Source organism: Malurus melanocephalus, unplaced genomic scaffold (assembly GCF_030028575.1).
Source record: "Malurus melanocephalus ecotype Western Australia unplaced genomic scaffold, MMel_1.1 scaffold_97, whole genome shotgun sequence".
Lineage (NCBI taxonomy): Eukaryota > Metazoa > Chordata > Aves > Passeriformes > Maluridae > Malurus > Malurus melanocephalus.
Window position 1 is genome coordinate 712,778 of NW_026623329.1, and position 27,257 is coordinate 740,034.

The 27,257-nt window shown below is 45.9% G+C and overlaps 1 protein-coding gene across 3 annotated transcripts in view; it reads right to left on the reverse strand.

Moving 5' to 3' along the window:
• Positions 1–27,257, reverse strand: part of ADGRB1 (adhesion G protein-coupled receptor B1) — an 84,774-nt gene that overhangs the window by 22,428 nt on the left and 35,089 nt on the right. For all 3 annotated transcript variants that reach the window (XM_057368785.1, XM_057368784.1, XM_057368786.1), the window contains 5 exons: positions 26,134–26,203; positions 20,013–20,079; positions 15,609–15,694; positions 1,391–1,562; positions 138–233 (listed from right to left, as the gene is read on the reverse strand). In XM_057368785.1, coding sequence (XP_057224768.1) covers positions 138–233; positions 1,391–1,562; positions 15,609–15,694; positions 20,013–20,079; positions 26,134–26,203 — 491 coding nt within the window. The remainder of the gene's footprint in view (positions 1–137; positions 234–1,390; positions 1,563–15,608; positions 15,695–20,012; positions 20,080–26,133; positions 26,204–27,257) is intronic.

Below are 27,257 nucleotides of genomic sequence, written 5' to 3' on the forward strand. Positions count from 1 at the left end.
TGTGCTCAAGCAGAAGTTTAAAGGAAACAAGAACGGTGATTTCAGGATCTGTGATGGAYAGAGCCCTGTGCTCATCAGTTAGGAGTTAAAAATTCCCATAAATCCCATAAGGACAGAGGAGATGGGAGTTTTCCTACCATCAGCTGAGCGTGTCCATTCTGAAATGACCCCCCTGAGTCTCCATTCCCTTCCTCCTGACGATCCACAACCCGGCATTTCACAGCATCCTGCACCTGCAGCAACAGATTGGCAAAGGTCAGAGTCAGACAGAGCAAACCACATTAAATCCTGCTGAAATAAAAAATAAAAAAAACCAGTTCTTGTTAGAGCAAAAGAACACGGACCCTGCATCAGCAGCACCCAGGCATTTCTTTCACGTGGTTTATGTGTTACATATTTCACACACTGAAGAGCAACTCAGAGGTTTTCCAGCAATCCTGGGTCACTGCATAGGTTGCTTTTATTTGCCTGATTTATATAGTCAGGGATAAAAATGTCCTTTATTTTGCAGCTTGCAATGTTTACAATGGATGCTCCTGCATAAATCACCATATTGGTGTCTACAAAGTCTGATTATGATCCTGTAATATAAATCTGATCCCAAACTCACTGAAATAATTGGAAAAAAAAACCCCAAACCAAGCCCAGTGACTGCAATGAGAGTTAAATGCAGGCTCATACTCATAATGCAATTAGTGGAAGGAGTCTCAGCCAAGGCAGTGGTGTAATTCCATTGATTTCATTGGCCTGACATAAGAAATTAATCTGTTTCTTTTTTTTTACTTAATTTAAAGGAACTGTAAGAAGATCAAATGCATATTGAAAAAAAAGCCCTTTCCTGTCTTTATTATTAATAGTCTCTCCACTCAGTAGGAAGAAAAGAATAAAAGAAACATAAAAGATTCGTCCTTTTCTTCCCTGATATAATTCACCATCCTAAATCTCCACAGGGAGGCCAAAGAGAATTTCCTCAATTTCCTTGCCTGATTATTGCTGGCTGTACTTCCTAGCTGGAATATCAAGGTGTTAATGCCAGCACAGAAATCATCCTGTAAATCTCAGGGCAGAATTGTTGAAATCAAACAAATGAATTTTTTAAYGTTGCCTTTTTGGAGGTGGGGTGTAAACATTCTGGAAATGTGAATTTTGGTGGTAAACAAGCAAAGCTTGGTACATTATCTCCTTTAAGGCTGCCCACCAAATCCCACTCTGATTCACCCTTCCTCCCCTCTGAYTGAAAATGTCACGGTCAATTTTGTGGTCATCACATCCCCAAASACAAAAGTTTGTAGGGTAAGAGAAGTCACCAGGCTGGCTGGACTTTCTGAGGTGATTCTTTTTTATGGGAAATGAGTTGATTTTATAAAAGATAACGACTCGTCCCTCTCACCTCCCGCCTGAGGATGCAATGGACCATAACGATGACAAATCCCTCCAAGGAGTCRAAGACGGCGAAAAGGATCTGGAACAGCGCCGAGCGCCGGTCAGTGATGGCCAGGACTGCAGACATCCAGGTGAGAGCCAGCARGGGCAGCACCACGCAGGAGCTCCACAGGGATGCCCTGTCAAGGGAGAGGGAAMGAGAGCTCAGCCCCACCTCACCCCCTTCCAGGAAGGATTCTAACTCAGCCTCCCGACCCCACAAGGCTGCACAAGATTTCTCCAGCCAACATCTCCGCCTGGGAGACATTTCCTGAGCCCCTCTCCCAGGGAAGGAGGGAGAGGCTTTGCACACTCACACTACCCAGATGGAAGGGACARCTTCCCCAAGGTGCAGCCATGCAGAAAAACGGGAGGTGGGGAGGAAGGATGCACAAACCTCCCTCCCCTTTCCACGCCCTTCCCGCTCTGCCCCATATCCACCACCACCACGGCTTTTCCCCGAGGAAAGGAGACAAAATACAAATCACTGCAGKTTGCCAGGGGGAAGGGGAACAGTTGCAGCGAGACTAGTCTGTCACGATGGCTGTTGATACTTGGGTCACAGACACTTGGACTTCCACAGCACATGGAAGACACCGACACTGGGACGTGTCACGCTTTCAGGTGACTACAAWGGACAAGCAAAGAGCGGATGCGCAGACTGAAATATTTGTGTCGCTCCTCTACCCTGCAGCTGATGGTCCCTGTGACACTGASAACTGAAACCTGACCTAATTTCCCTGAGGTCAGAAAATTTTCTGCTCTCTCGTGCGATCGCCCCAGCTGATGCTTTGAAAAAAAAAAAAAAGCTTTTTTTTTGTCTCATATTTGACAATTATTGTAAGTCTGCTTATTCCTGGTGGATATTAAGTTCAGATTCAAGCCACATCTCCATTCACAAGGCAAAAACCCCAACAAAGGCGTTTTCTGTGATGCAAGTGCTGCCCCAGGAATCTCCCCTTAAGCTGTGAATGATGGCCCTGCAAATGGGAAAGCAGCTCTTTGCCTCTTTGGGCTTCCATCTCTCCCCAGAAAAAAAAAGATTCCAAACAATTTTAACAGCTGACTTGGRAGATTTTAAGCTGTCACTTATCCATACATTTGGCAGCACTGATGCACCAAGAATATGAGGAGAATTTCTCTGGGGGCTCTTAACTTCACAAACCAGACCTGGAATAACAAGTGCAGCTACAAGAAAACCTCCAAATACAAACAAAAACAGGCAAGACAAGAAATTACAGGACAGATACCATGACACACGCTTTGCAGTACTTACATGGGACTTGCTTACCATTTCCTGATCTATGAGCATGGGTTTAATGTTTACTTGCTGGTTACCTCACAGGCCCAATGAGAGTTTTACCTGAACAAAGCTTGGATACAGGTTTGGACAGCAGGGAAGGACACCCTGGCTTCATTAAGAGCTTTTCAAGGATTGTTACAGCAGTTCTGCAATGACCACACACTGAAGTGACAGTTTATTTTCAGTTAGAATGATACTCTGATTGCAAATATTCCTACAACCTGTCCACACTCGGATGTGCTCCTTAGAGGTGCAATTAAGGAATGTAATTTACCTAAGGGAGCAGGGAAATGGATTTTTTTTTWATTAGAACAAGCATTATGAGACCTMCATGTAAGGTAAAGGCCACGACATAATCTGATACCTTGCAATTTTACAGAGGATGGCAAACGCTGCTCTTTAATGCCCAATATGAACTATAATTTCAAAGTATTATTAAAAAACACCAAAAGAAACCAGCAGACAGCCCTCAACCAAACAACTCCTAAACAGAAGTTACTCAYTGCAATTCTCTGAAATCTGCCTCATTATACTGAAATCTCTCTTTGCTGTCATTTGTGGTGGTACATTCATAAATCTGGCTAAGCAGCAAGTGCAAGGAAAAAAAAACATCAGAGAGGCAGAAAATCTGAATGGAAAGATAAGATTCGGTTGATAAGGAACCTCTCTAGATGTGCCTTCCATGCAAGTAGCAGCAAACACAACGTAGATGAAGTAATTCCAGCAGCAAGGGGAAACCATCAAATTCAATAAAAGCTGCTRGAAAAGGTCTCTAAGAGACAATTCTGCTTCCTTGAATGATCTGGTCTTCCAGAACACGGCTGGTACACATATTCTGTGGATGCTACTGCCACTAGTGTGCAACAAGAAATCTGGCAACCCCACCTGAGAACAGATCTGCCCCACGTCTAAACCAAACATCTAAATCTGGGTGGGTTTTCCAGTCCCGATAAGAGCTGCAAACTCATAAAAGACAATTATCTGGATCTGGATCCAAGATTTAGATTAGATTGGGCATTGTAAGTGATGCTGCTGAGAAGATATATTATATATAAATTCTGTTTCTCTTCAGCAAACTGTCACATTTGAATCCACTGACTTCAAAGCCTGCTTTAAAAAGGAATTGTTTGAGTCAATTTGCTCTGCCCTTCCAACCAGATGATGAAAACATCATCAGCCCTTCCAGCTCAGCTGATGACCACACACTCAGCTGGAGCAAATCAGGATTTTCCCAAGCTGTGCTGATTTACACCAGCTCAGAGCTCTTCTCTCTTTGTGATTCCCTTTCGAGCTCTCAACAGCATCCATCCCTTCCAAAATTGATGGAAATGCTGCTTGCCACTTAAATGAATCATCTTTATTCTCAGGCAGCAGGTGGCAACAGGTCACAGGAAATGGAACTTACTCTGATTTCACTCGCAGGGCTCTGCTTAGATTTTTGAAATATTAAACTCCAAAACAAAACCTCCATCAAAAAAATGAGGTAAAAATTGAAATTTCAGGTGAAAACTCATGGGAAGATAAGTTTTCTGTGAGACTGCCCTTAATTCTACTTGCTGTGAGCTGATTTTATAGCAGAACTCACACTTCTGCCACCCTTCCACCTCTCCCTTTTTTTTCAGGAGGTGCATCCTTAAAAAGGAATCGTTRAAAGTCAATCCTTAAAAGATTCCAGAATTATTTACAGGACCTAACAGATAYCACATTAGGGTGATTATCATGTGAYGTGATACAAAATCATCAGTTGTTACATAATCACATTGTGACCACCTAATGGCTTTTCATGGATTAGATATGATCAATAAATCCATGATTTTTACTGCCTGGGACAAAGGAATTTGCAGGCAGATCCTCTTATTTACCCCACATATGACAGCCCTCAGGATGAGCGACAGCAGCATCCAGGGAAGATCATTACAGGGTGTTCTGGAAGCAGGATGCTGGTTTGTTGTGTGGTGACATGTCAATGTCACTCGGCAGGACAGCTGTGGTGTCACATTTTCCCTCCCCACCACAGTTGTGGTGCAGGGGAAGGGGGATAATTTGGGATATGGCATCGCTACAGTGCAACCAGATTTAACTGCAAGGACATGTGACAACGTGGCCACACTGTCCCCAGCTTTATCACAGAATTAAGGTTGGAAAAAACCTCTAAGATTGAGCCCAATCTTGTCTTGTACTGCCAAGCTGACACTAAACCATGTCCCCAAATGCCACATCTACAGGGCTTTTAAAYCCTCCAGGGATGGGGACTCCACCACTTCCCTGGGTGTTCCCTGGGTGAAAAGCCTGTTCCAATGCTTGATCATCCTTCCAATAAAGAAATTTCTCCAAAATCCAACCTGAACCTCTCCAGGTGCAGCTTGAGGCCATTTCCTTTAGCTCTACTGCTTGACAGCAGAAGAGACCGACCTTAACCTGGCTCCAACCTCATTTCAGGAAGGGGTAAGTTCCTCCCAGCCCTCCTTTTCTCCAGGATAAACAATCCCAGCTCCCTCAGCCACTCCTAACATGCTCTACAATACCAGATAAAAACACTCAACCGTCTGAAAGCACACAGCAGCAAGGATTTGGCCAAAATGACAAAATCCAGCTGTGGCTTTGTCCTTCATKTAGCTGGCAGCCTCGAGAGTCTTTGTCTTTGCAAAAGAAGCAGAATAAAGRGATTGCACTCAGAGGAAAGCAATGGAAAGAGCAAAAAAGAATGGGTTTGGAGATAAAGATCTGCATGAAGAAAGATGAAGAGTCCTGCACCCTGAGAAATGGKGAGTGCAGGGGGACACACAGGACATGCCAATAAAGATGTAAAGGGCCATTAGCAAGGGCAAAGTGATCAATTCTTGTCGTTACTCAACCCTGACAGAGCAGCAGCAACTTAAAGAAGCAGCAGAAGGAAAAAGCACTTTATAATTCAGAAACAGCTCCTGCAGAGGAGCTCTGAAAAGGGAATTGGTCTCTGGACTCCACATGTAATGGATGGCTCCTTACACACCAGCGGCTCTGCTGCAGGAAAATCCCAGTACAGGGATGTGCTTTATTTATTCTCTCATGCTTTACTGCTCCTCTCACTTGTATTCACAGAATTAYAGAATCAYRGGATGGTTTGRGCTGAAGGAAACCTCAAAAATCATCTCATTCCACCCCACTGCCATGGGCAGGGACACTTTTCACCAGACCAGGTTGCTCAGAGCTCCATCCAACATGGTCTTAAACACTTTTTAAACACTTAAACAATATTCCTCTTAAAAGCAAGAGTGCTCTCCCAGTTTTAGGGACACTTCTAAAGGAAATACCTTTAGCTCAATACCCATATAACCAAGTTATGAAACCTGTAACCAGAAAAGAGGGGGAACTATTTCTTGCTCTTCCYATGCACAGGCAAAAAAGAAACACCTTATGTAATTTTTGTTTTCCCCAAAAAGGTGATTCTACTTCCAGTAGCTGCAATATAAATCCTMCAATTAGGGGAGAACAGGGAATCAAATGCCTCTAAATTGCCCTGAGCAGCCTGATCTGGTGGGAAGTGTCCCTGTTCATAGTGGGGGGTTGGAATGAGATGAACTTTAGGRTCTCTCCCRACCCAAASCATTCTGCAATGWTTTTATGACACGAGACAGGCAGGTGGTGACCAGACTCCATCATTCACCTTTAACAAAGGAAGGTGTTCCCTGACAGTCCAGAAAGGACTTGCAGGATCCAGGGGTTATCCCCACGTAAGGAAAGGATTTCAAATTCCTTGAACCACGAGGACAATGCTCTCCTGAGGAACAGCCTCCATCCTAAAGCCAGCCATGCATGGAAGCATTGATTCCCATTAATCCTGGAATTACAATGCAGGCAGAAAATTTGACATCTAAGACTCTCTAAAAGGGTATTGTGCCAAGAAAAAGGGCAAAACCCTTAGATGGGTGATTTGACATGTAAATTCCTAARGATTTAAGAGGMTGATGATGAGAAGGGTCATGAGAACCCCCTGACTTTGGCTCTTGGGTGGGGTGCCTGGAAAAACACCCCATTCCTGAGTTTTAGTCTTTAGCCAATCTCCTCCCATTGGCCAGCACCTGACAGTCCAGAATTTCCAGTGTTCTTCTTGGTAGGAATTCATAAAATCATGGAATGGTTTGGGTTGRAAAGGACCTTAAAAATAATTCAGTTCCAATCCACCTGCCATGGACAGGGATACCTTCCACTAGATCAGGGTGCTCAGAGCTCTGTCCCAACTGGCCCTGGACACTTCCAGGGATGGGATATCAACTTCCATCCATCCATCCATCCATCCATCCATCCATCCATCCATCCATCCATCCATCTCCATCTTTCCATCCATCCATCCATCCATCCATCCATCCATCCATCCATCCATCCATCCATCCATCCATCCATCTCCACCTTTCCATCCATCCATCTCCACCTTTCCATCCATCCATCTCCATCTTTCCATCATCTCCATCTTTCCATCCATCCATCCATCCATCCATCCATCCATCCATCCATCCATCCATCCATCCATTCATTCCTCCCTCAGCACTCCCTGGTATCTGCAGAGGATTCCCTCATTTACAGCAAGTACCAAGAAAAGCCAAGGCCCTTGAGATGCATTCTCCATCTCAGATAAAATCATTTTCATGCATAGCAAAGACAATTTAATTATAAGGCAGCATTTCCMAGGCTGAGGGAGCCCTACAGGCAGCACTGAGCAGAAGGAAATGTGGGAACAGAGATTTTCCAAAGACAAAACCTGCCCAGCATCTCTTCAGCACAGCCTAAAGGRAAGAATTTTTTTTAACCCACACCTGTAAAGTCCAGCAAACCCCTACCAGGTCACAGACATCCAATGCTTCCCATTTATCATTCCCAAGTCAAGAAATCACACAATTTCCAGCATTTATTTTTCCACTTCTTTTCCACTTTTCTCTCCTATCAGTTCACCCTGTTTTCCATCCCTTACACATCCTCTTCTCTGACCACAGACTTCACCACGAAGATTTCCAAAAGCCAATAAAAACAGGCTAAAGGATCTATTTCTAATTCCCTGCTAYCCCAGAAAACTTGTGGAAGGGAAGCTGGGGAGGCCATGAGCAACCCAAGCAAGAACAAGGCAAGAACACCCTTGCTGTGCTCTCCACCCAACAACTCTGGCTCATTCCAGGTCAGAGAGCAGCCAGGAATCCTCAATTTAATCCACATTTCAAGACTCCAAAACTGAATGGCAAAGCTGCTCCAAGGTGTGGGAGGATGGAGCCCARCAGAAGGGTGGAAATGGCATGAAGCAAAATAAGGGCTTTGGCTTTTGGGCAACCTCATTTACAGTAAGTTTGGAGGAGGAAAACCAGGACCAGTTCAGCTTTAGGATGAAGGGAAAACCAGTGAACTTATTCACTTATATGTGCATTCCTTGTTGTTCCCTTTGCAAGGATAAGAGCAAGGGACACTTCAGGACAAACAACAAAATTGATACTGGACACTGTCATCTGAGGGATCCAATCTGCTGGGAAACAAAACATTAAAAAACCCTCTTACAAGGGCCCTGCAATTTCTATCAATCCACTTAAATGAGAGAAGCAGGATGAATAGGAGATCTGGCTTTCATATCCCTTTTTATTTTCCTGATTCRGAGATGAATCAGAATTTGTGATTTATCACAGACCAATGTCAGACACTATTGGTGAGGGACTTGAGACTGTTTAACTTTTAAAATTAATYTACTATGAACAGAAAGCCTCTCCTATTTAAGAGTCTAATTTATTAATAGTAAATCTGCTGATTTAAAAWTCCTGTGCAGTTACAGGAATCCAAAAAGCAGTGACCTGCTCATTCCAGACTTGTGGTACACATGTCTGGACCGATTCCATCTCCCCATCTCAGCTGGGCACTGTTGCAAAAGGTGAGTAAATGACCTTAGCAATGAAAAATTAATCAGATTTCGTTCAGTTTTTCATTTCACTGAGAAAACCACAGAATCACAGAACGGTTTGGGTTAGAAGGGGCCTTAAAGAACATCTCATTCCAACCCCCTGCCATGAGCAGAGACACYTTMCAGGTGCTCTCGTGTTTTGATWTTCTTTTATCTTTCTRCATTTAGAGATCTGGCACTSRGCTGCCTCTTTCAGTTTAGATTAATTAAAGGTAGGAATTTTCAAACTGCAAATGATCTGAGTCTGTTTCCTTCACACGTTTTGCATGTATTAATTCAGACATCAAAACCAAAGTGTAGCATCACTTGGATCTGATACAGATAACARAATTTCCAAAAGGGAAGGAAGAAAGACAAACCTTCCTTCATCGTTCTCCCTCCAACCTTAACCTTTGGGAAAAAAGCCAACTACATAAATAGCAACAATTTCTCCAGCAGAACAAAGCTCTGGTATTATTTTTTTCTTTTTTGGTTTTTTTTTAAGCCAACTCCAGCGGCATCTAAGATGAGATTTAACAGCATTTGACTTTTGTAACTCAGAGCTATGAAACGGTTTAAGAGTTTGAGAATTAATTCCAAGTGCTTTCAGGGGTCCAAAAGAGGCAGTCAACACTTATCAAATCAGACCAGCAGGCCTACGAGGTATTAAACTTAATTTTAGCATTTGATAAGAGGGGAAAAAAAACCCACTTAGAAGTGATTCACGAACTCACTTAAACTACACTCAGTGCTCTGCAGCCTCTGGAGGGAAACACTCAAAGTGATGCTTAAGTGGTTGATAAAGCTGGATTTTGGAGTCCCTCTCTACCACCAGAATTACTGGGAATCACACCTTCAAGCCTGGAACTCCAAGAATGGGGCATTAAACAAAAAAATTGCAACAAATGCCGAGTCCCTTTGTCTTCCATGGGCTGCTCACATGCTTAAATCTCAAATCTAGGCATGTCAAAAAGTGCTTTTCAGGATCCAGCCCATCAGCTCCAGGGCTGTTGCAGGAGCCCTGTGCTACTCATGGCCCAGAGAATGAGGTCAGGGAGAGCTGGGGATGTGGGGGAGGTGGGCAGGGACATGGGGGGAGAGAAAACAAACACGGGCTGGTGAAGTGCGGGGAAATGGAAGAGGAAAATAAAAAACGAACTGAAAAGCGGAAAAAATTAAAACCAAAAAACGGAAAACAAAAAAATAAAAAAAAAGAAAAAAGAAGGTGGAAAGAAAGATAAAGAAAAGAAGTTGAAATTAGAGGAACTAACATGGCGTTACTGGTGGCTGTGGCCGAAACTTCAGCAGAAGAAACTACTCCACACTTGGAACATTTGAGCGTCATGCCGTAAAGGGGCACTGCCATCTGACTGCAATTAAAACCAAAAGACTGAAACAAAACAAAACACTTCGCTCATGAGCACAAACGTCGAAAGGAAAGGGAAAGAGAAGCCAAAAAGGAAGGAAGGAGAGAAGGGAACCAACCAACCATACCCAGTTTGGGAAGAGAAATGAAAGACAGGCAGGAATTAAAAACTCTCTCATCTGTACCACTCCAGATGTGGGGAACGGGGGGAAATGGACAACTCAGAGACTTGCTGGTGCTGCTGGAGAGGGTGGAACTGTGTTGGTCAATGTTCTGCCAGATTCAGAGTGTCTCTCTCTGGCACCCATGGAAGAGAAACCAGTACTGCTCTCCCAGCCTCCACCTTCTTCTTTTTGTTTGGGTTTTTTGTTTTGGCTTTTTTTTTTCTGCTCTCCCAGCCTCCACCTTCTTCTTTTTGTTTGGGTTTTTTGTTTTGGCTTTTTTTTTGTTGTTGTTGTTTTTAGTTTTTTTGTTGGTTTTTTTTTTTTTTTTTTTTTTGCTCCAAAACAAAAAAGGTGTCAGGGTTGTGCAGTAGAAGGCAAGAAGTAGGGCTGTGGGGGCTGTGCCTGCTTATCCTCTGTCCTAAAGCAGTGCAARGGATAAGTCACTAATTTTCTCCAACTGGGAGCTGGTGAGACCAGGACAGTGGCCACTCTTTGCTTCATCCATGATGAAGAACATAAAAATGGGACTTTTATGTTGTGGGAGTTAGTCCTGAGCTTGGGTGTCCCCTCAGACCAACCTGCCCTGAAAGGAGCTGACTGCTTCTGAGACATTCCTTCCCTCAGATCCTACTCTGGAGCTGAAAAAATCTTTGGGATGAACCCTGAGAATTATTCCTGCCTGTTGCTCCCATTTTTTTCTGGATGGGTCCAAGCACAGAACCAGCTCACTGTGGGCAGCTGGGATCTGCTAAGGCACATCCTGGGCATTTTCAGCAGCTGATGTGTGTGAACCCACTCATCCAGCTCTTCTTCAGGAGCCCAGAAGCCACATTAGCTTGGCACTGGCCCCATTTCTTCCCAGAATTTACCCATTGTGTGCACTTTCTGGTCTGCACAGACACAAACCCACGTCAGATCTGGCTTGGAAAAGGGGAAGGAGTCTGCAAAATATGCCCCAGACCTTTGTGCAGTGCCTGGTATCAGAAAAGACACGAAATCACTGCCAGAAGACAGSGGGTCTGTCACCCTGGGGGATGATGGAGATGCTGGTGAGGGATCTTTGCCCCAACCAGGAGGGGTTTTATGGCCCTACCCTGCCTGGGAGAGAGATCAGGTGWCTTCACAGGATCATTTCTTAGCTTTAGTGACTCTCTGTTCAGTCTCACTGCAAAAAGACATCCTGATGAGCACCAACACAGCAGCAGCAGGCCCGGTGGCTCACTTTCAAGTGGCTATTGATTGGTCTTTTCATTAATTATGGTGACACAAGTCATCATTCCCATCCAGAATAATGACTAAGGCATCCCACAGAAACTTTCAGACACAGAGGAAATTAGCTCTTGTGTCTACAGATAAATATCTTTGAGGAAGGACTGTGCAAATCCTGTGAGGACAGTGGCTGAACCAAAGATAAAGTGGGTCTTGGGAGGCATTAAGTGCATGACCCTTAAAAAAGGAAAAAAAAAAAAAAAAAAAAAGACAGCTTATCCCCAAATCTATAAGTCACAAAGAACAGATAAGCAGAGAGACAGAGAGAGGCAGAGATAGGCAGCAAAAAGAAAAAAAAGTAGATTGATTCAAGGAATTTGATGGAAAACTGTACCAGAAAAAACATGAATGACACTGAATCACAGAGAWCTGGCCAAAAGACCACTGGAACACACAACTGTAGCTGCTGTTGGGTGTGTTTATGCAGAAAGTTGCAAGCAGAGGGCACAGATGTGGATGCATTTATCTCCTAATTGGTTCTGGTTGGGGGCATGAGGTTGTTAATATATTGAATTTCCGTAGCAGGTTTAGATTGGCTCCTGTGCACATGAAAGGGCAGCTAATTAAATAATCCCAGTGAATAATGCCTTCATTTAATTTAGCTTTTTCTGCTTCCTAAACATCCACAAACAGCTCATCTGGAGCCTGGGCTTTGCTACCTTTGATTGAGCAGTGCTTTGCACCATCCCCAGCCCAGAGCGCTGCTTCCAACAGGAGCCATTCCCAGGGGAAGGACAATCCCAATCCCTGCTTTAATGGGGTTGTCATCTTCCCAACCACTCTCTTCTCTCTGTGCTCTGACAATCCAGCTCTGTTCCACCCCATCAGGACACATGCACAGAGATTATTTCACACCAGGTTTTGGGGCAAACTCAATTCTTGAATTGTTTCTGTGATCGACAGAGAGATAAAAGGTTCTCCAAGGAGGGACTTCTGTCTCTCCTCAGGAGCTGCAGAGGAAGCCCAGAGATTAAACTCAGCTAAAATTAGCCCCGGTGAATATCCTCTATAGCCTCTTCCTCCCTGCCTGTGTGAGCACACAAATGCTGCAGGAATAAACGCTGGCTGAATACATTTAAAATCCATTTCAGAGGCTCCTCCTAYCAAAACACTTATTTTTTTTGGGAGCACTCCCTTCAACAGAGCTCAAACACTGGTGGTGAGGTTGGCCACCAACAGAGTCCTTTCCTCTCATTCCCAGACAGGTTTTGGGGCAGTTGTGGCCTTTCTCCAGCTCTCCAGGTAATCACACCCCATTCTCTACAGCCTGCTTTTTTGATCCATCTATAAAGTCACTATAAAGCCACTAGAAAACCTGCATATTCTGACAGGTGAGACAACAATCACAGCAATTTCCACTGCTAAGTACAGGGCAAAACCTATCGTGTCTCAGGTATTATTTCAACGGGAACTGTTGGTACTGATGAATTTGTGAGTGGAGAGTGTGCTGGGCTCCACTTAAAATCCAACAGCTCTTTTTCCCCTGTTTYTGGGGTTTCTTTTCACCCTTTAAAAATTTTATTTTGCAACACTGAACCATACTTCTTGCCTCTGCTAAAGGAAACACAATGTTTCTTTATCCCATCTCCTCAGATCCAAACATCTCCAAGGCCATTACTCATTCTGGTTTTCTTCGGATCTACCTTCCAACACGGTTCCCAAGCCCAGGCCAGAAGCAGAGAACTACAGGGAAAAGGGGCACCAGGGCTCTCAAAAGTGCTCCCACACTCTCAGCAGGGGCACTTGGGAAGGGAGAACAAAACCATTGAGCACAGAGAAGGCTTAAAAAGTGCTGCACACACACACACGGACACGAAAGAAGGGAGGGAAAAAAAGAGAAAAGAAAGAAAAAAAAAACAAAGAACATCAGAAAAATGACTTTTTTTTTGGTTTTTTTTTTTTTGCCTTGCAGGTTTTGTTTTCAAAGCCCAACTCAGAGTGTGATCAATAACCAGCTGCTGTGTATTAAATAAGGTCATTCCGTGTGCGGCTTGGATTAGAGRGGGAGAGGCTGAGAGGCAGCCGCTYGCTGCTCTGCTAATCCAATAAACCATTTATTGCAGCGCTGACTTTCAAGTGCAATTATCCTGCTCCAGACCCTGCCTTGCAGCCTGGCTGTTCTCTCGAGTTCTCTCTTTGTCAAGAAGGCATCACCCAGAATGAAGCACTTGCTCTTTAGCAGCTGCTCAAAGCAACGTGCCAAGGTCACTTCTTCACCTGTTTTTCAACCCAGCAGCAGCTGATAGCTCCGATCACCCAAATCTCCTCATTATCATGGCTGTGGCACTGCTCAGGCACTGAAATTCTCCTTTGCTGCACTCAGGAAACACATTTCTTGGCCATAATCGACACTGTTGATAAACCATGAGCCTAAACAGGTCCCTGTGTTTGTCACAGAATCGTTAAGGTTGGAAAAGATCTCCAGGATCATCCAGTCCAACCTTTCACCAAACACCTCCACGCCACTAAAATGTATCCCAATGTGCCAGGTGCACTCATTTTTTGAGCTTTTCCAYGGATGGTRACTCCATCACTTCCCTGATCAGCCTGTTCCATGCCTGGTCATCCTCTCAGTGTTGGAATTTTTCTTCAMATCCRACCTGGACCTCCCCTGGTGCAACTTGAGGCCATTTCCCCTTGTCCTGTCACTTGTCACCTGGGAGAAGAGACYGGCCCTCACCTCACCACAACCCTATTTCAGAGAGTTGGAGAGAGTGATGAGGTCCCTCCTGAGCCTCCTTTTCTCCAGACTGAACCTCCCCAGCCCCCTCAGACTCTCCTGGTGCTCCAGACCCTTCCCCAGCTCWGTTTTCTTCTCTGGAMACACTCCAGCCTCTCAAAGTCTTTCCTGSAGTGAAGGGCCCWAAACTRAGCAGAGGATTYGAGGTTSTGGACAAGGGTTTGCCTCTACCGCTCCAGCACTCAATTAAAAACAACTTCCACCACAATTACTCAATAGTGCAGTGCCAGAAATATTGAACCTCATCTGTATTATCTGAGCCTCACTGGAGACTCTTTCTCCCTCTACTTTTACAGACAGGATACATCCACACATCCTGGATTTTCTCCACCAGCCTCCCAAAGTTTCAGACTCTGCCTGTGGCCACGCAGAGGTACCAAAACAGTTCTTGCTCTCTTCCATTTCTCTGTAAACAGCTCCTTCCTTCCAGAATACAGCTGCTGGCCACAGTGATAAATCAAATTCCAAAATGGCAGCACAGATCCCTGATTTTTCCAGCAGCAGGCAAGGAAAGAGGCTCTCTGACTGCAACAATGAGCCAAGAAAGGCAGCAGAAAATAACACACACGAGCCAGGCTGACCTGGGCATCTGAWGGGACTCCGAGTGTCAGCCTGCCATGGCTGTCCCTTGCTCAGGGATCAAATCTGAGCAGGCTGCAGGCACCTTCCTGGAAATGGAGAGGAAAGGGGCCCTCATCCTGCTGGGAGTGCTGGCAATGGCAAAGCAGCCCCTGCCAAGAGTTTGGAGGTGACCCAAGAGAGAGCCCTGCTCAGGAGCTGCTGCCCCAGCCTGGGAAACACCRGGGTGGGAAGAACTCTGGAGTCAGCTCTTTAATTTATACTCCAGAGGAAACTAGGCAGCACAGAGCCTCAGGATTTGGGAATGGAGGCTGTGGAGGAGATAAAGAACCTCGGGTGGCAGCAGAATTTTTTCTTGCAGCAGAGGTTCTTAACTCCTCTCTCCTACTGCATCCATCTGCTGCTCTGCTCTTTGCTGGACCTCTCAAACCCTTTCCKTTCCATCCCACACCTCTGCTGTCCCCCAGACACCTGCCAGCCTTCAGACATGACCTCTCTGTCACCCAGCTCCTGCCACGTSCTGTCTCTGCTGACTGAGAGGAGTCACTTTGCTCTCCCTCATTTTTGGAAGGATGCATCAGTCTGGGGTGAAGCCACTTTAACAAAGAGATGAACTTTTATSCTTCCTCCACAGCGACACAGGGCTGCTTCTTGGATTTTTGTGTCCTTGCTGTACTGAATGACAAGACAAATAGAACAAATCAAGTGTGGTTTTTTTCTTTAATTTTGTTTAAATCTGTTTTCGCTTTCTTTTTGTTTGCATCCCCAATCTCTTTTTGCACCCCTTGCCTGGTTATTGATCACAACCTTGGGTATTTTTGTTTTTTTTTTTTTATTTTCACTCTTTACTTAGATGTATTGATAAGGCATACCCTGCCCGTTCCTTCAGTTTCTTATCTGTTATTCCATCTTTGGATACAAGTTTGTTAAAAACCAGAATGCCAATAACCATGTTCACCTGTCAAAAGAGAAACAACACACAGTTTTGTTCTCAAGTGGGTCAGGTCAAACTCGGCAACACAGAAGGGTTTCTCCCAAAGCCAGGTCATGCTTCTGCAGGCCACCACCCCCTGTGTCCCCTGTCCCCACTGTCCCACCCCCCCTGGCCGTGCATCAGTGAGTTCAGGACAGCAGAATGCAGCTGGAAGCAGATCCAAGAGCTGGGAGAGTCATAAGGTTGGAAAAGACCTCCAAGATCATCAAATGCAACCTTTCACCAGCTCTCCACAAGCCAGGATAGAATCAATTTCTCAGATTGCTGCAGGGCTGCTCGAAGCTAAACGCTGCTTGAGGTTCAGCAAGGCAAACTYCAGGCACAACAATTTTTTGGGCTAATCCAAGCAGAAAAGTGGTCAGTACAGAGGAGAGCAATAGGTTGACACTGCTTCCCAAAGCACCCTCTGGACCTCCTGCTGCCACAGCAGCAGCATTAAGAGAATGCAGAAACGTGTCACAGCTCATTCCTGGTGAACCAGCACTGCTGCTCTCAAAATAAGAGGTGGAGCAAGCAGAAATATCAGCTGCTCTGCTGGAATGCCTTGGGAGATGCTGCAGATGGCCCAGCAGAGGATTTCCCCMAAAAAATCAGTGGGCAAGACAATTCCATGCAGTCTGTTCTCCTCAGGGTGTGAACAGGGATGTCTGTGTCAATCAGGTATAAAACCCACAGTGAAACACAGAGCTGAGAACCTGCAGAGTGACCCCAAACTCCTCTCTGTGTCCTCCCAGCTGCCTCCACTGCTGCCAGCTGCATCTGCTTTACAAACCTCATCCAAACCTCAGCAACACGTGAGTGACACGTGAGCACCACCCCTGTGTGGAGGCATGGCACTGATGGTGGAAAAAAGTGACATTCTCCTGGTTTTGCTGCCAGTGGAACAGCTGGTRATGGCAGAACCCTGTGGCCAATGCTGTTTTGCATGTGGGGCTTGCAGGGAGATGTTTTAAGGCCAAATTCAGAGATAAATTCAYGTGGCTTTACGTGTTTGTGAGTTTAAGAGACCCCTGAGAGGACCATGCCCCTCCCTAACTGCCTAAATCCTCCTCAGAACGATGATCAGTCTTGCTGCTGGTTTCACCAGCTCACTGATGTGGAGCCCAAGGCTGGAAATCCATGAAAAATCCCAGAAATTGCAGTTTTTTTCTGTGTGCATCAGCTGCTGGGCCAGTGGACGAGCTGCAAGTCCATTCCTAAGGTTCACCATGTATTGATTTGGAGAAAAGCTTGGGAAAGTGAGGCACAACAACACAGCCAAGGATCAGGAGGGAATCAGAGCCTGGCTATGAGCTTGGAAAGCACTTTGAAATCCCTGATCCTTCCCTGTGGTGGAGGCTGCTGAGTGCGAGAGAGACTTTTCCTTAAGGTGCAGCCAGGAAGGAGGAAAGATGGGGAKGAAGTGGGGCTGGATCCCTCCTAGGGCTGGCCAAAGTGTGTGTCCYCATTCCTGTGGAGCAGGGGAGATGTCAAAGGGCAGTTTTGCACTGGTTTTAATCAATTAATCAGTCARTTAATCAATCCAGTATATTGAGCATCACAATCAACATCCTGCCCTGATCCTGGCTCCACTTCAGGGATACAACATAGATATTCTTCTAACAACTCAAAAAGCAGCTTCACTTCTTTATCTCTGAGATATGACCCAGAAGCAAAGCCTCAAGTCTGAGATTCTTGGAGATATCAACTACCTGACCACGGATGACTCTTTCCTGACCTCATTCCATGAGCCTTGTCCYTGTCTTCAGCCTCCACATGACTATCCTCAAGCTGGGTAGGTCAAACTGCTTCCAACAGCTCCATATTTAAGGTAGATCAGGATCTTTAAGAATAAAGGTCCAATCTTTCGTCTTCAAACCCTCAGCTGTTCAGTGCCAGTGTCTTGACGAAGAGTTCTGAATATTGCTGGAGCTGCAGGCCAACCGTCTCTGGGCATTACCAACTTCTTGAGCTGGTCTGTCTGTAGGCTCCCGTTTACAAAAAGGCTTTCAACGCTTCTTCTACTTCCCCAAGTTCTTTGGTTTCTCTACCAGGGCAATATTCATTTATGACCTTGGCCAGTGTCTTGGGTTGATGTTGTGCCAATCCTGTATTCCTATAATCTGTCAGCTTGTATGCCCAAAAAGTGTCTGTGCCTTTAAATCTGATGCAGAAGAAGGGGCAAAGGCGGAGCAAGAAGTTTAAAAACCAGGGCTGGCACAAGGCTCAGTGCTGCAGGAGTTTCTGCTCACTGTGTGCAGCAGAATTACGTTGTTGCCATTTAGCTAGCTCCGGTTTGTTAGCTTGGGCAAACAGTTTTCCCTGGACTGCCACCCCCATCTGCAGCTCCTGTGACTTTTCTTCTTGAGCAATTCAGCGGCCAGCGGGGACAAGTGGCAATGCTCCGTCTTGTCCCGGACTCCGGAAAAAGCCAAGCAGCGACGGGAAAGCACACCGAGCCTTCTGTTTCATCCACGTGCGGATAGGACTGCCTCCAGGTTTTGCCACTGTTGCCTGAGTGGCCACGTGGGTTGTCTTTTTTTTTTCCCCCTTTTGTTTCTTTTTCCCAGGGACAGGAGCTGCCATCTTTCTCCAAACCACATGGCCAAGTGGCTGTGGGGGGAGGGAGTGGCGTTCGTTCCTGGACTTTTAAATATCTAACAGTTACTTTTTATCTGTGWCCTGTGGGCACTGTGTTTTGTTAATAAACTACTTTTTTTTCTCCTCACTTTTGCCCAAACATCTATTTCATATTGGTGGGAAAAAATTATCAAATTTTTCACTTCAGAGGAAATGTTTACTCTGTAAAGTTTTTTCTCTGAAAACATTGTCTCAAACCGAGACAGCCAGGAATGAGTCAGGGAGTGCAAATGAGGTGCGTGGTCTCTCTCTTGGGACTGATCAGGGCCAGACACCCCCAGAGATGATTCACCCCTCCCAAATCTCAGTTGCAAGAATCACCATGTGCGTGAGTTGACCCCTCTGTGAGGACATCTCCTTTTCAATCTCCTTTCCAGCTCGATGATGAGGGAAAACTGAGGTGCCAAACGGAAGACGGCTCCCATGTTTTGCTCACAGGCCCAAGGAAAAAACACAGGATGGCTTCCCTTGCTGCTGGCACAACAAAAGCCAGGTGTCTGGAGGCAGCAGAGCGACTCTGGGCGCCACCAAAGCGCCCTCCCTCCGAATCACCGCTGAGCTCCGCATCAAAGAGCTCAGCTCGCACCAGTTGTGATTTCTGGCGGAGGAGGAGCCGCTGCTGCCTTTGCTCTCTGTCGCCGCGATGAGACGATGGCACCGAGGTGGTTTGATGTGCAGTGACAGCGCTGACAACAGAGGCAGCCCGAGCTTTTGTGGAGTTGTTTTTGTGGAGTTGTTCTCCCGCAAGCTCCTGCTGCTGCGGGGCATTTCATCCCCCGGGCGCTGCACGGAACAAAAGCCTGAGCTGAGAAAGGAACTGTGAGTGTCAACAGCCTCATTCCTTGGGAACTCTCCAAGGGCACGAAGCTCCTCCACTGGATAAAAAACCGGGCTGGAGAGAAGGTGTTAGGGGCTCCAACTTGGCTTTAAACCATCAGGAATTGATGCAGGCAGCATTTCCTGGAGCAGCAACAGTTCTCAGATCCTTTCAACCCACTCTCATGGCTCTGAGGCTTCAGGAGCTTCAGGAAAGGAATGTCACCTCTTGAGTGACACCTTAATGACTGGCCAAGGTCGGTGTTGGGGCTATGTTGGAGTCTGGGGTGATGGGACAGAAGAACAGAGCCCCACCATGCAGAGGTTGGATTTTAGGAACACTCACTTTAACCAGCCATCTCTCTGAACTCAAAGYAAACAGGACATTTTTAGGGTCAGAAAGGATCCCCTCAGCACTGATTTGAAGATTTCCTTTTCACCTGCATACAAGGAAGCTGCTCACATGCACTGGCCTGGAATGGATCAGGAATAAAAGCGGGCTGTGAGGGCACAGCCTGGGCTGAAAACAGCATTTTCTGAAGGAGTCAATGTCAGAGTTTTCCACCATCATCCTGCACTTCCACCCAGACAGAGCAAAACCAAGGTTAAGCATGAATCAGACGTTAGGAGTCCTCCAGTGAGGACAGAGGTGGAAGTCTGAGAGTTGAGGCACATCCATTATMTTTCAGAATCAGCCCCACCCCAAATTGCTGGCTTTGCTCATTATTCCTGAAGGACTCTCTTCAAAGTACAAGTGGAAATAAAGGGGGGCATTCTTGGGTTGCAAGAACAAGGAAAGTGCCGTAAGATTAAAAAAAAAAGAGAGCTTTCAGACAAGCTTAAATACCAAAACGACAGCAGCCGCCGGTCCCACGAAGGCATAGAGGAGTCCTCCCTCCAACGACAGCCAGCAGCTGGAAAATGAAGAGAAAAGAGAAAATCACCCAGTGGCAAATGTCCCCAACAGTGACATGCTGACTTCTTCCCTTCGCCTGCAGAGCTCAGCCTGGGAGACGACACCCCATGGCAAAAAAAAAAAAAAAAAAAAAAAAAAAAAAGAAAAATCAGACTTTAAATCAAGCAAGTTTTGCTTCCCATTTCTCCCAAGCTTGCACAAAGGCTCCTCTGCCTAGGGACCTGCCCCCAGGATGACATTTGACAGGGGAATTCATGCAAAATTAAGGAGAGTGCTCTGTTTCAGTCCAGGTCCTGGAAGCAGCTGCAGCATTTTGCTGGTGAGATGATGCTTTTGTCCTACTTACTCAGGCAAAAGAGCAGGAAGGGTGGAAATTGTCCCTTGCTCATTTGCTGACCCCTGTGCTTGCCAGGGACCCAGGTCCAGGGGTGCAGGACATTTCCTCCCTCTCTATGAAATTGCCTCCACGGGGAAATTTAATACCACAGCAGTGAGGTGGGAACCCACAGCACTCCCTGAGTGGAATTCCTCAAAAAATGAGCTGAGTGTGAGGTGTGTGGTGTCCCTTTTGGAAATCAGCTTGTTCCTTCTGCCTCACACTGTGTAAGCTGAGAAGGACATCTCCCTTCTCCATTGACCAGGTGTGGAATTTGGGCTTCTGAATTGCCTGGAGCCCTCTCAAACTGAATGAGCTCTTGGTTGAGACCCTGGCACAGGCTGCCCAGAGAAGTTGTGGCTGCCCCATCCCTGGGAGTGTCCAAGGCCAGGCTGGACGGGGCTTGGAGCAGCCTGGGATGGTGGGAGRTGTCCCTGCCCAGGGCAGGGGTTGGAACTTGATGACCTCGAAGGTCTCATCCAACCCAAACCATTTTCTRTTTGTTTTCCATGAAAGAAGCACTTTTCTGCCTCTGAGAGCATCTGAGCAATGCCAAGGGATGAGCTGGGAAATCTCCATCCTTGGAGACATCCAAAATCCATCTGGGAACAGCCCTGGGCAGCCACCTGCAGGTGACCCTGCCTGAGCAGGTGGCTCCGTGACAGCCATGAACAGCTACAGCAACACCGGAGCTGAAATTCCTTTTTTTTTTTTTTGTGAGGAATCCATCAATTCAGGGCATGAACACACAAATCAGGAGCTCCAGGGCAGGAGAGGATGGGAATTTACACCGTGTCAGCAGCCCCTCGGAAAGTTTGCACGCTTTGACAGGGCAGAACCCCGGAGAAAATGTGGGATGGAGTAATCCTGTTTGAGCAGGAAACGACCGTGCACTCAGCACAGGAGGAGAGCAGGAATCCACAATGGAGAGGGGAATTTCTCCCAGCTCTGAACTCAGCTCAGCCTGCAGTAATTCACCTGCGTGCCCCTGCCCTCAGCAAGATGCTTTCATTCTGCATCAGGAGCAAACTGATGCTCCCAGGAAAAGAAAAAAAAAATAAAAAGCCTTCCTGGAAACATTTCAGTTTTGTTGATCAGCCTCATGTTTTTTTTTTATTAATTCTCAGTTGTAAAATATGTTGCTTTTTTCACCCCAAAACAAGGAACATCTCTAAAAAGGCATCCTAAAAAAGGAAGTATTTCAAATTCAGGATTAGGATATTCTGGTTTYCTCCGAAGTCTGAATCTAATTTATGTCTAAATTAAACCTGTAAAGTGATAATTGAAACAATTCTGATTTCTTCCTGGTAGCAAACTGCTCTGTCTGAGCAGTTGTAATAATAAGATGAATAATCAGCTGAGGAGGGAGGGGATAAAAATGAAGATTTGGAGGTCTAATAATTGGAGGTCTCCCAAAATGCAAGAGGAGGGCTCCAAAATCCCAATCCTCTTCCAAACCTTTTTATCCAATGCTCAATCCTAACTCTGAGATGCTTTTTCTCAGTGTCTCTTCCACCTGGTGGCTCAGATGAAGAAATCTGAGAGTCCTGCACTGCAATTAGAGATGAGGTGCAAGCAGGGTCCTCATTCCTKGGGGGAATTGGGAAGGGGAGATCACACATCACCAAGAACCCACCCTGATCCCTTCTGAYGGCCTCACCTCCCTGCCACAGCACTTCTGCAAAGAATTCCAAGGTTGTCAGAGGTGTTGGCTGCCAGTGAGGGAAAGGGTAAAGGAATATCCAAAAAACAGAAGTGACAGGAAACCCCACTCTGGTGGAGATGCTTTTAGCCTTGCACCTATGAGGCACGGGAATATGTGTATTTGGCTAAGAAGTTCCCTTGTACTTTCCAAGGGTTCTCTTCACTGATTTTTTTTTTTTTTTTTTTAAATAAAATCATCACTGGAAGGAAGGAAAAAAAAAGTGAATGGTTTAACAAGTTCTAAGCAGTGTTTCCTCAACTGACAGCACAACACAGCACAAATTCCTGACAGTGTTTCCTCTGGTGTTGAGCACAAAAAAAAAAACCCTCTTTGCAAAACATCTGATCCTTTTGTGATTCTCCCCAGCCCAGATGGGAGGTGGTGGCTTTTGCCCCAGTTCTGGGAAGGGTTGGCTTCCACTGAGCCCATTTTCACTGCCCAGCAGCTCTCAGCACCTCAATGCTCTGCAAAATCAGTCAACACAACATTTTGGATAACTGAGATTACAGCTGGGAATTCAGAAATCAACCCCAAAGCTGCAGGGATACCTGTGGATCAAAAAGCCCTGATGCAATGACACTCCAGGATCCCRAGAAATTTGCTGTGTGCGGGCTCTGCTCTCAGAAAACTTCTGATGGGCTCTCTCGTGGGGAAGGATGAGAGTTCCCAGTGCCAGTGGCACAACCTCAATTATTCACTTCGAGCTTTAGAAGGTTGTTTGGGAAGCTTTAGAGGTCCAGAGGCAGTCCCTGGAGCAGCAGCTAAAAGGAGGGTTATTATTCAGGCACTCAGCCTGATCCAAGGAGGTGATCAGTGGCAGGTCCTTTAGGCCTCTGGCACCTCTCAGACTTTTTTGAGAGTGGAAGTGAAGCTTCTACGCTGCCCCAGCACGCTCCAAACAATTGCAAAATGTCCTTTTTCAAAGGTAGTTCAGACAAAAAAAAGGGAAAAATCCCCTCATGCCCTCCCAGTCTCATCAGTGCCAGAGAGTTGGAGTGTCGTGAGTGATAAAGGTTGAGTGAAAGGCTGCTAAGAATCAAACCACCACTCACAGAACAGAAACACTTCAAATCCTGCGGCAAATATTCAGTTTTTAATTTCAATCTCTGTCTCCCTCCTCAACTTGTGACTCAGTGGACCTGTCTGGCCAGTTAAATGGTAAATATTAAATATTATCCCAACCTCCCTGAATTCAGAACTGGCTCTGATCTCTCTGCATTACAGCTGGGGACATGGCCAAGCCTTTGATGGGACACTTTGATGGGACAGACCCCATCCTGCTGTTCATCTGTGTTTTTATTTTTAGAGAAAAACTTCACCCAGGACCAAACTGGGTGAAACCTTTGGTCCCAGGTTGAAAATCCTGAAGGAAACTGCTCAGGTGGGTTGGGCCATCCTTGGCACATCCTGAAGATGCAGCTGGAWTGACAGTTCCAGSCTCAAGACTGGAACACCCTGCYTTTTCCACCAGCTTTGCCCTGAGAGTCTTTAACACCAAAATCGGTCCTGCAGTGCCTTCAACATCTGCAGCTGTCCCCAAAATGCCCTCGTGACCACGTCCCATAGATGGATGTCAGGGTGTCTTTCACCACTGTGAGTGGGATGAGAAAAAAAAAAATGCTGTTGAGTGGTAAATTCTGCGCTCACCTAAAACATCAGAACCCTGCTTTGACTTAATGTCCACCTCCACCATGGGAGCTCACGGACTGCCCTTAGGACCCAGAAACTGCAGGGTTGGAAGATGATTTAAAAKACTCTGTGCAGTCCTTTGTGGTTTATCTTGTCCCCTCTTGTCCTCTCCTTCCCAGGAAGGGAGGGATGTGCTGTGATTAAGGCTTTTCCTTCCTTCTGCAAGCTGGAAATATTGGGACTTGAAAAGTCTGCAGTGCCCTGTGAGTGCCCATCACAAACTGGAGACAAAACTAAACTGGGCTGAAAAGACCTGAAAGATCATCTCATTCCAAACCCTGCCATGGGCAGGGACACCTTCCACTGTCCCAGGTTGCTCCAAGCCCTGTCYAACCTGGCCTTGGACACTTCCAGGAAAGCCACAGCTTCTCTGGAAAACCTGTGCCAGGGCCCCACCACCCTCAAAGGGAAGAATTCTTTCCCAATATCCAATCTAAATCTATACCACATCAACTCAATGTGGTATAGATTTTTTCCATGCTCTCAGAAAAAGTCCCTCTCCGGCCTTCTTGCAGGTTTTTTACAAGGTTCCAAAGTGTGGAATGACAATAAGATGGCAGCATTGGGAACATCCGATGGGATCTTTGTGCTTGAGAGGAACTGATGCTCTCCTCATGACTTTGGTGGGACCCACCAGCTTCACCACACACTGGGATACGTGGAAAGGAGACAAGAGGAGGACAACAGAACCATGGAATATCCTGGAAAAGGACCCACAAGGATCCTCCAAGCCCAACTCATCAAACTGGACTTGCACGTTCCTCCCTTACCCACCCAGGCACTTTTGTGTGGCTGATGTTGAACATAAAACTCTTAAACATCAGCCACAAAGCTTTTTGCACCAATTCCCACCAGTCCATCAACAAAGTCAATGACTGACTGCAGATGGAAATATGTTCTGGTTACAAGCACAGCACCATTCTGGACTGCATTCTAGTTTGTACAATAATAAAAAAAAAAAAAAAAAAAAAAAAAAGCAGAAATATTCAGGAGCTCCCTCCAATCCCCCTGAGGCTTGCTTATTTGTGAATTGTTCACGTGGATGTGCCTGGAGCAAAGTGCCAGAAGCAGCTGACCCACGGAAAAGCCGAAGGGAATTAATTTGGGATCCTGGTGATGCTTCCAAAATCCAGGCTGGGTTTTGTCCTCTCCTGAGTCACACAAGTTCCCCTCCACCAGGACACACTGAAGGCACAGCAGGTGCACCCAGTGCATCCTGATGCCAGCACAGACTTGAGGAATTCTGTCTCGAGAAATCCACAATCCTGAGCCCTTTGTGTCRTGTAGGAATTTAGGAATTGAGGCTGCAGAGCAAACAGAAAATGCTGCTTTAACTCTCCTCTGCAATTAAAATGCAAACCCTGGACCATTTGGCCGTGGGTGTGCAGGATGTGGTGGAGATTGGGAGAGAGAGCAGGAGGTTCCATGTGACACCTCCTCAGTGGGACGATCGAAGCTCCAGCCTCAAACGTTGCCCGTGTGGGATGCAAATCCCTGCCCAGGAAGGCTCTGGAAAACTATGGGATGCAGCAGGGAAGAGCCTGACTTATTGCTACAGAAATTATTATCCTTTAACTGTGGTTGAGCACAAAATTTCTAAGGTTTTTCACAACAGAGTGAAAATACAACACTTTCTCTTTTTTTTCTTTTTCATTTAAAACCATACCAATGCTTAGCTCTGAGTGAGTCCAGCCTTGCCTTAATGCATTTTTAACCTCCTCTATTATTTCTCGGTTCTCCTTCCATTACAAACACATAAAAGTTTCCTAAAGACAAAACCTGTGGAATTTGGAAAACAGGCAAACAAARGCTGCTGTCAAAACCTTGGTTTGAAAAAGTCAGGCTCATTCTGMTGCCTAAAACTGAGCTGAGCTATTTTGAAAATGTGGAAGTCAATCAAGCATAAAAACAGATTAAATAAAAAGCTGTTTTTAAATTTTTAAACATCTTAAACTTAAAATATTCCATTTTTTTCCTTAAAAAATACATCAAAAAGCTTTAAGTAAAAGGTATTTAGATCAAAGTCATGTCACAAATACAATKATTAGACCCAAGTAGTCCTTGTGAATTTGTTTTTAGAGGAATAAATGATCCAGCTTGGCCAGAGGATGATTGAAGAGGTAGGGATGCAGGAATGATCCTTCCTCATCCCTGGTCCCCTCTGCCATGGACACCACATGGGAATTGAGCTCCCAGCCTGCCTTCTGCAGGTCAATGACTGGGTTTTGACAAAAAAGGATGGAGAATAAAACAGAGGGGAAAATAAGGAATCCTTTACTCACTAGTTCACGGTGCCGTATCCCTTGGCTTTAGTAAATCCCACAGAAATGGCAACGACCAAAGCAGGGAGCCCTGGGGAGATGAAAGAGGAGAAAATCCATCATTTAATCACATGTGCAGCCCCTCTCCCACTCAATATTCCCCCTTTTTCCCAGAGTTACTCCAGCACCATCTCTCCCAGTCTGAGTCTGTGGCAGAGACCGAGCTCAGGACCTTCAGAGCCAAAAGCAGGAACCTTAATTACATTTGTTAATTAAATAAATACCATGAGCTGGAATCAGCTCCCGCGCTGCTGTGGTCTCAGCAGTTGTGGGAGGGGTCTCACAGTAGATCTGGGTGCATAAAATCAATTTATTTTATTCTTAGGTACTTCAGGGTATCTCCTGAAGTTGGAATATTCAGCTACAACCCRACTCTAAGAACCCAAGGATTAAGAGCTTTGTTTGTACTCGGTGTAGGATGAGAGCCAGGTTCAATCTSCCCCAAATGAGTCAGAAAAGGAAACTAAAACTGAGTTCCCCTATCCCAAATAGATCCCTCAGGATCTGTAATGGAGCTCTTAACAACAGTGAGAAAGAGCTTCAGGTCTCATCTACGATCAGTGGAGCTTCAGAGTTCAGCTCTTCCYTTTCCCTAAAAAATGTCTGGATATTGGTTCATATTGTCAGGTTCTTCAGCTCTGGAAGYCTCCATGTGGCTTTTTATAGCCCTCCTCCTGGTGGCTGGGGGAATTAAGCTGTCTCAATGCTAAAGATGGGAAAATCCCATTAGGAATCAGCAGGATCAGTAGCCAGCTGGGATTAGTGCCCCTTGACAAGGCCCTAATTCGTGAGCCACAGAGGTCACGGCAGGCGACTGCAGGAGATCCAAGGAATGTGCAGGCACAGCATCCAAACAATAATCCTGGGGGAAGGGGGTCCCTCAGCAGCACAAATCATACCGAGATTGGTTATCAGTGAGGCTCTGCAGCAGCTGAGAGCCACAGGGCCAGGCTGGCTGGAACGTGGAGCATTTGAGGGTTATCCTACAGGAAAGTGCTGTTCTTCCCATAGGAGATTTCCAAGCACAGGTCATGAATTGCACCAGTCCAAACCCAACAGGCAGTGAGTTTAAAAGATGTCTCTTT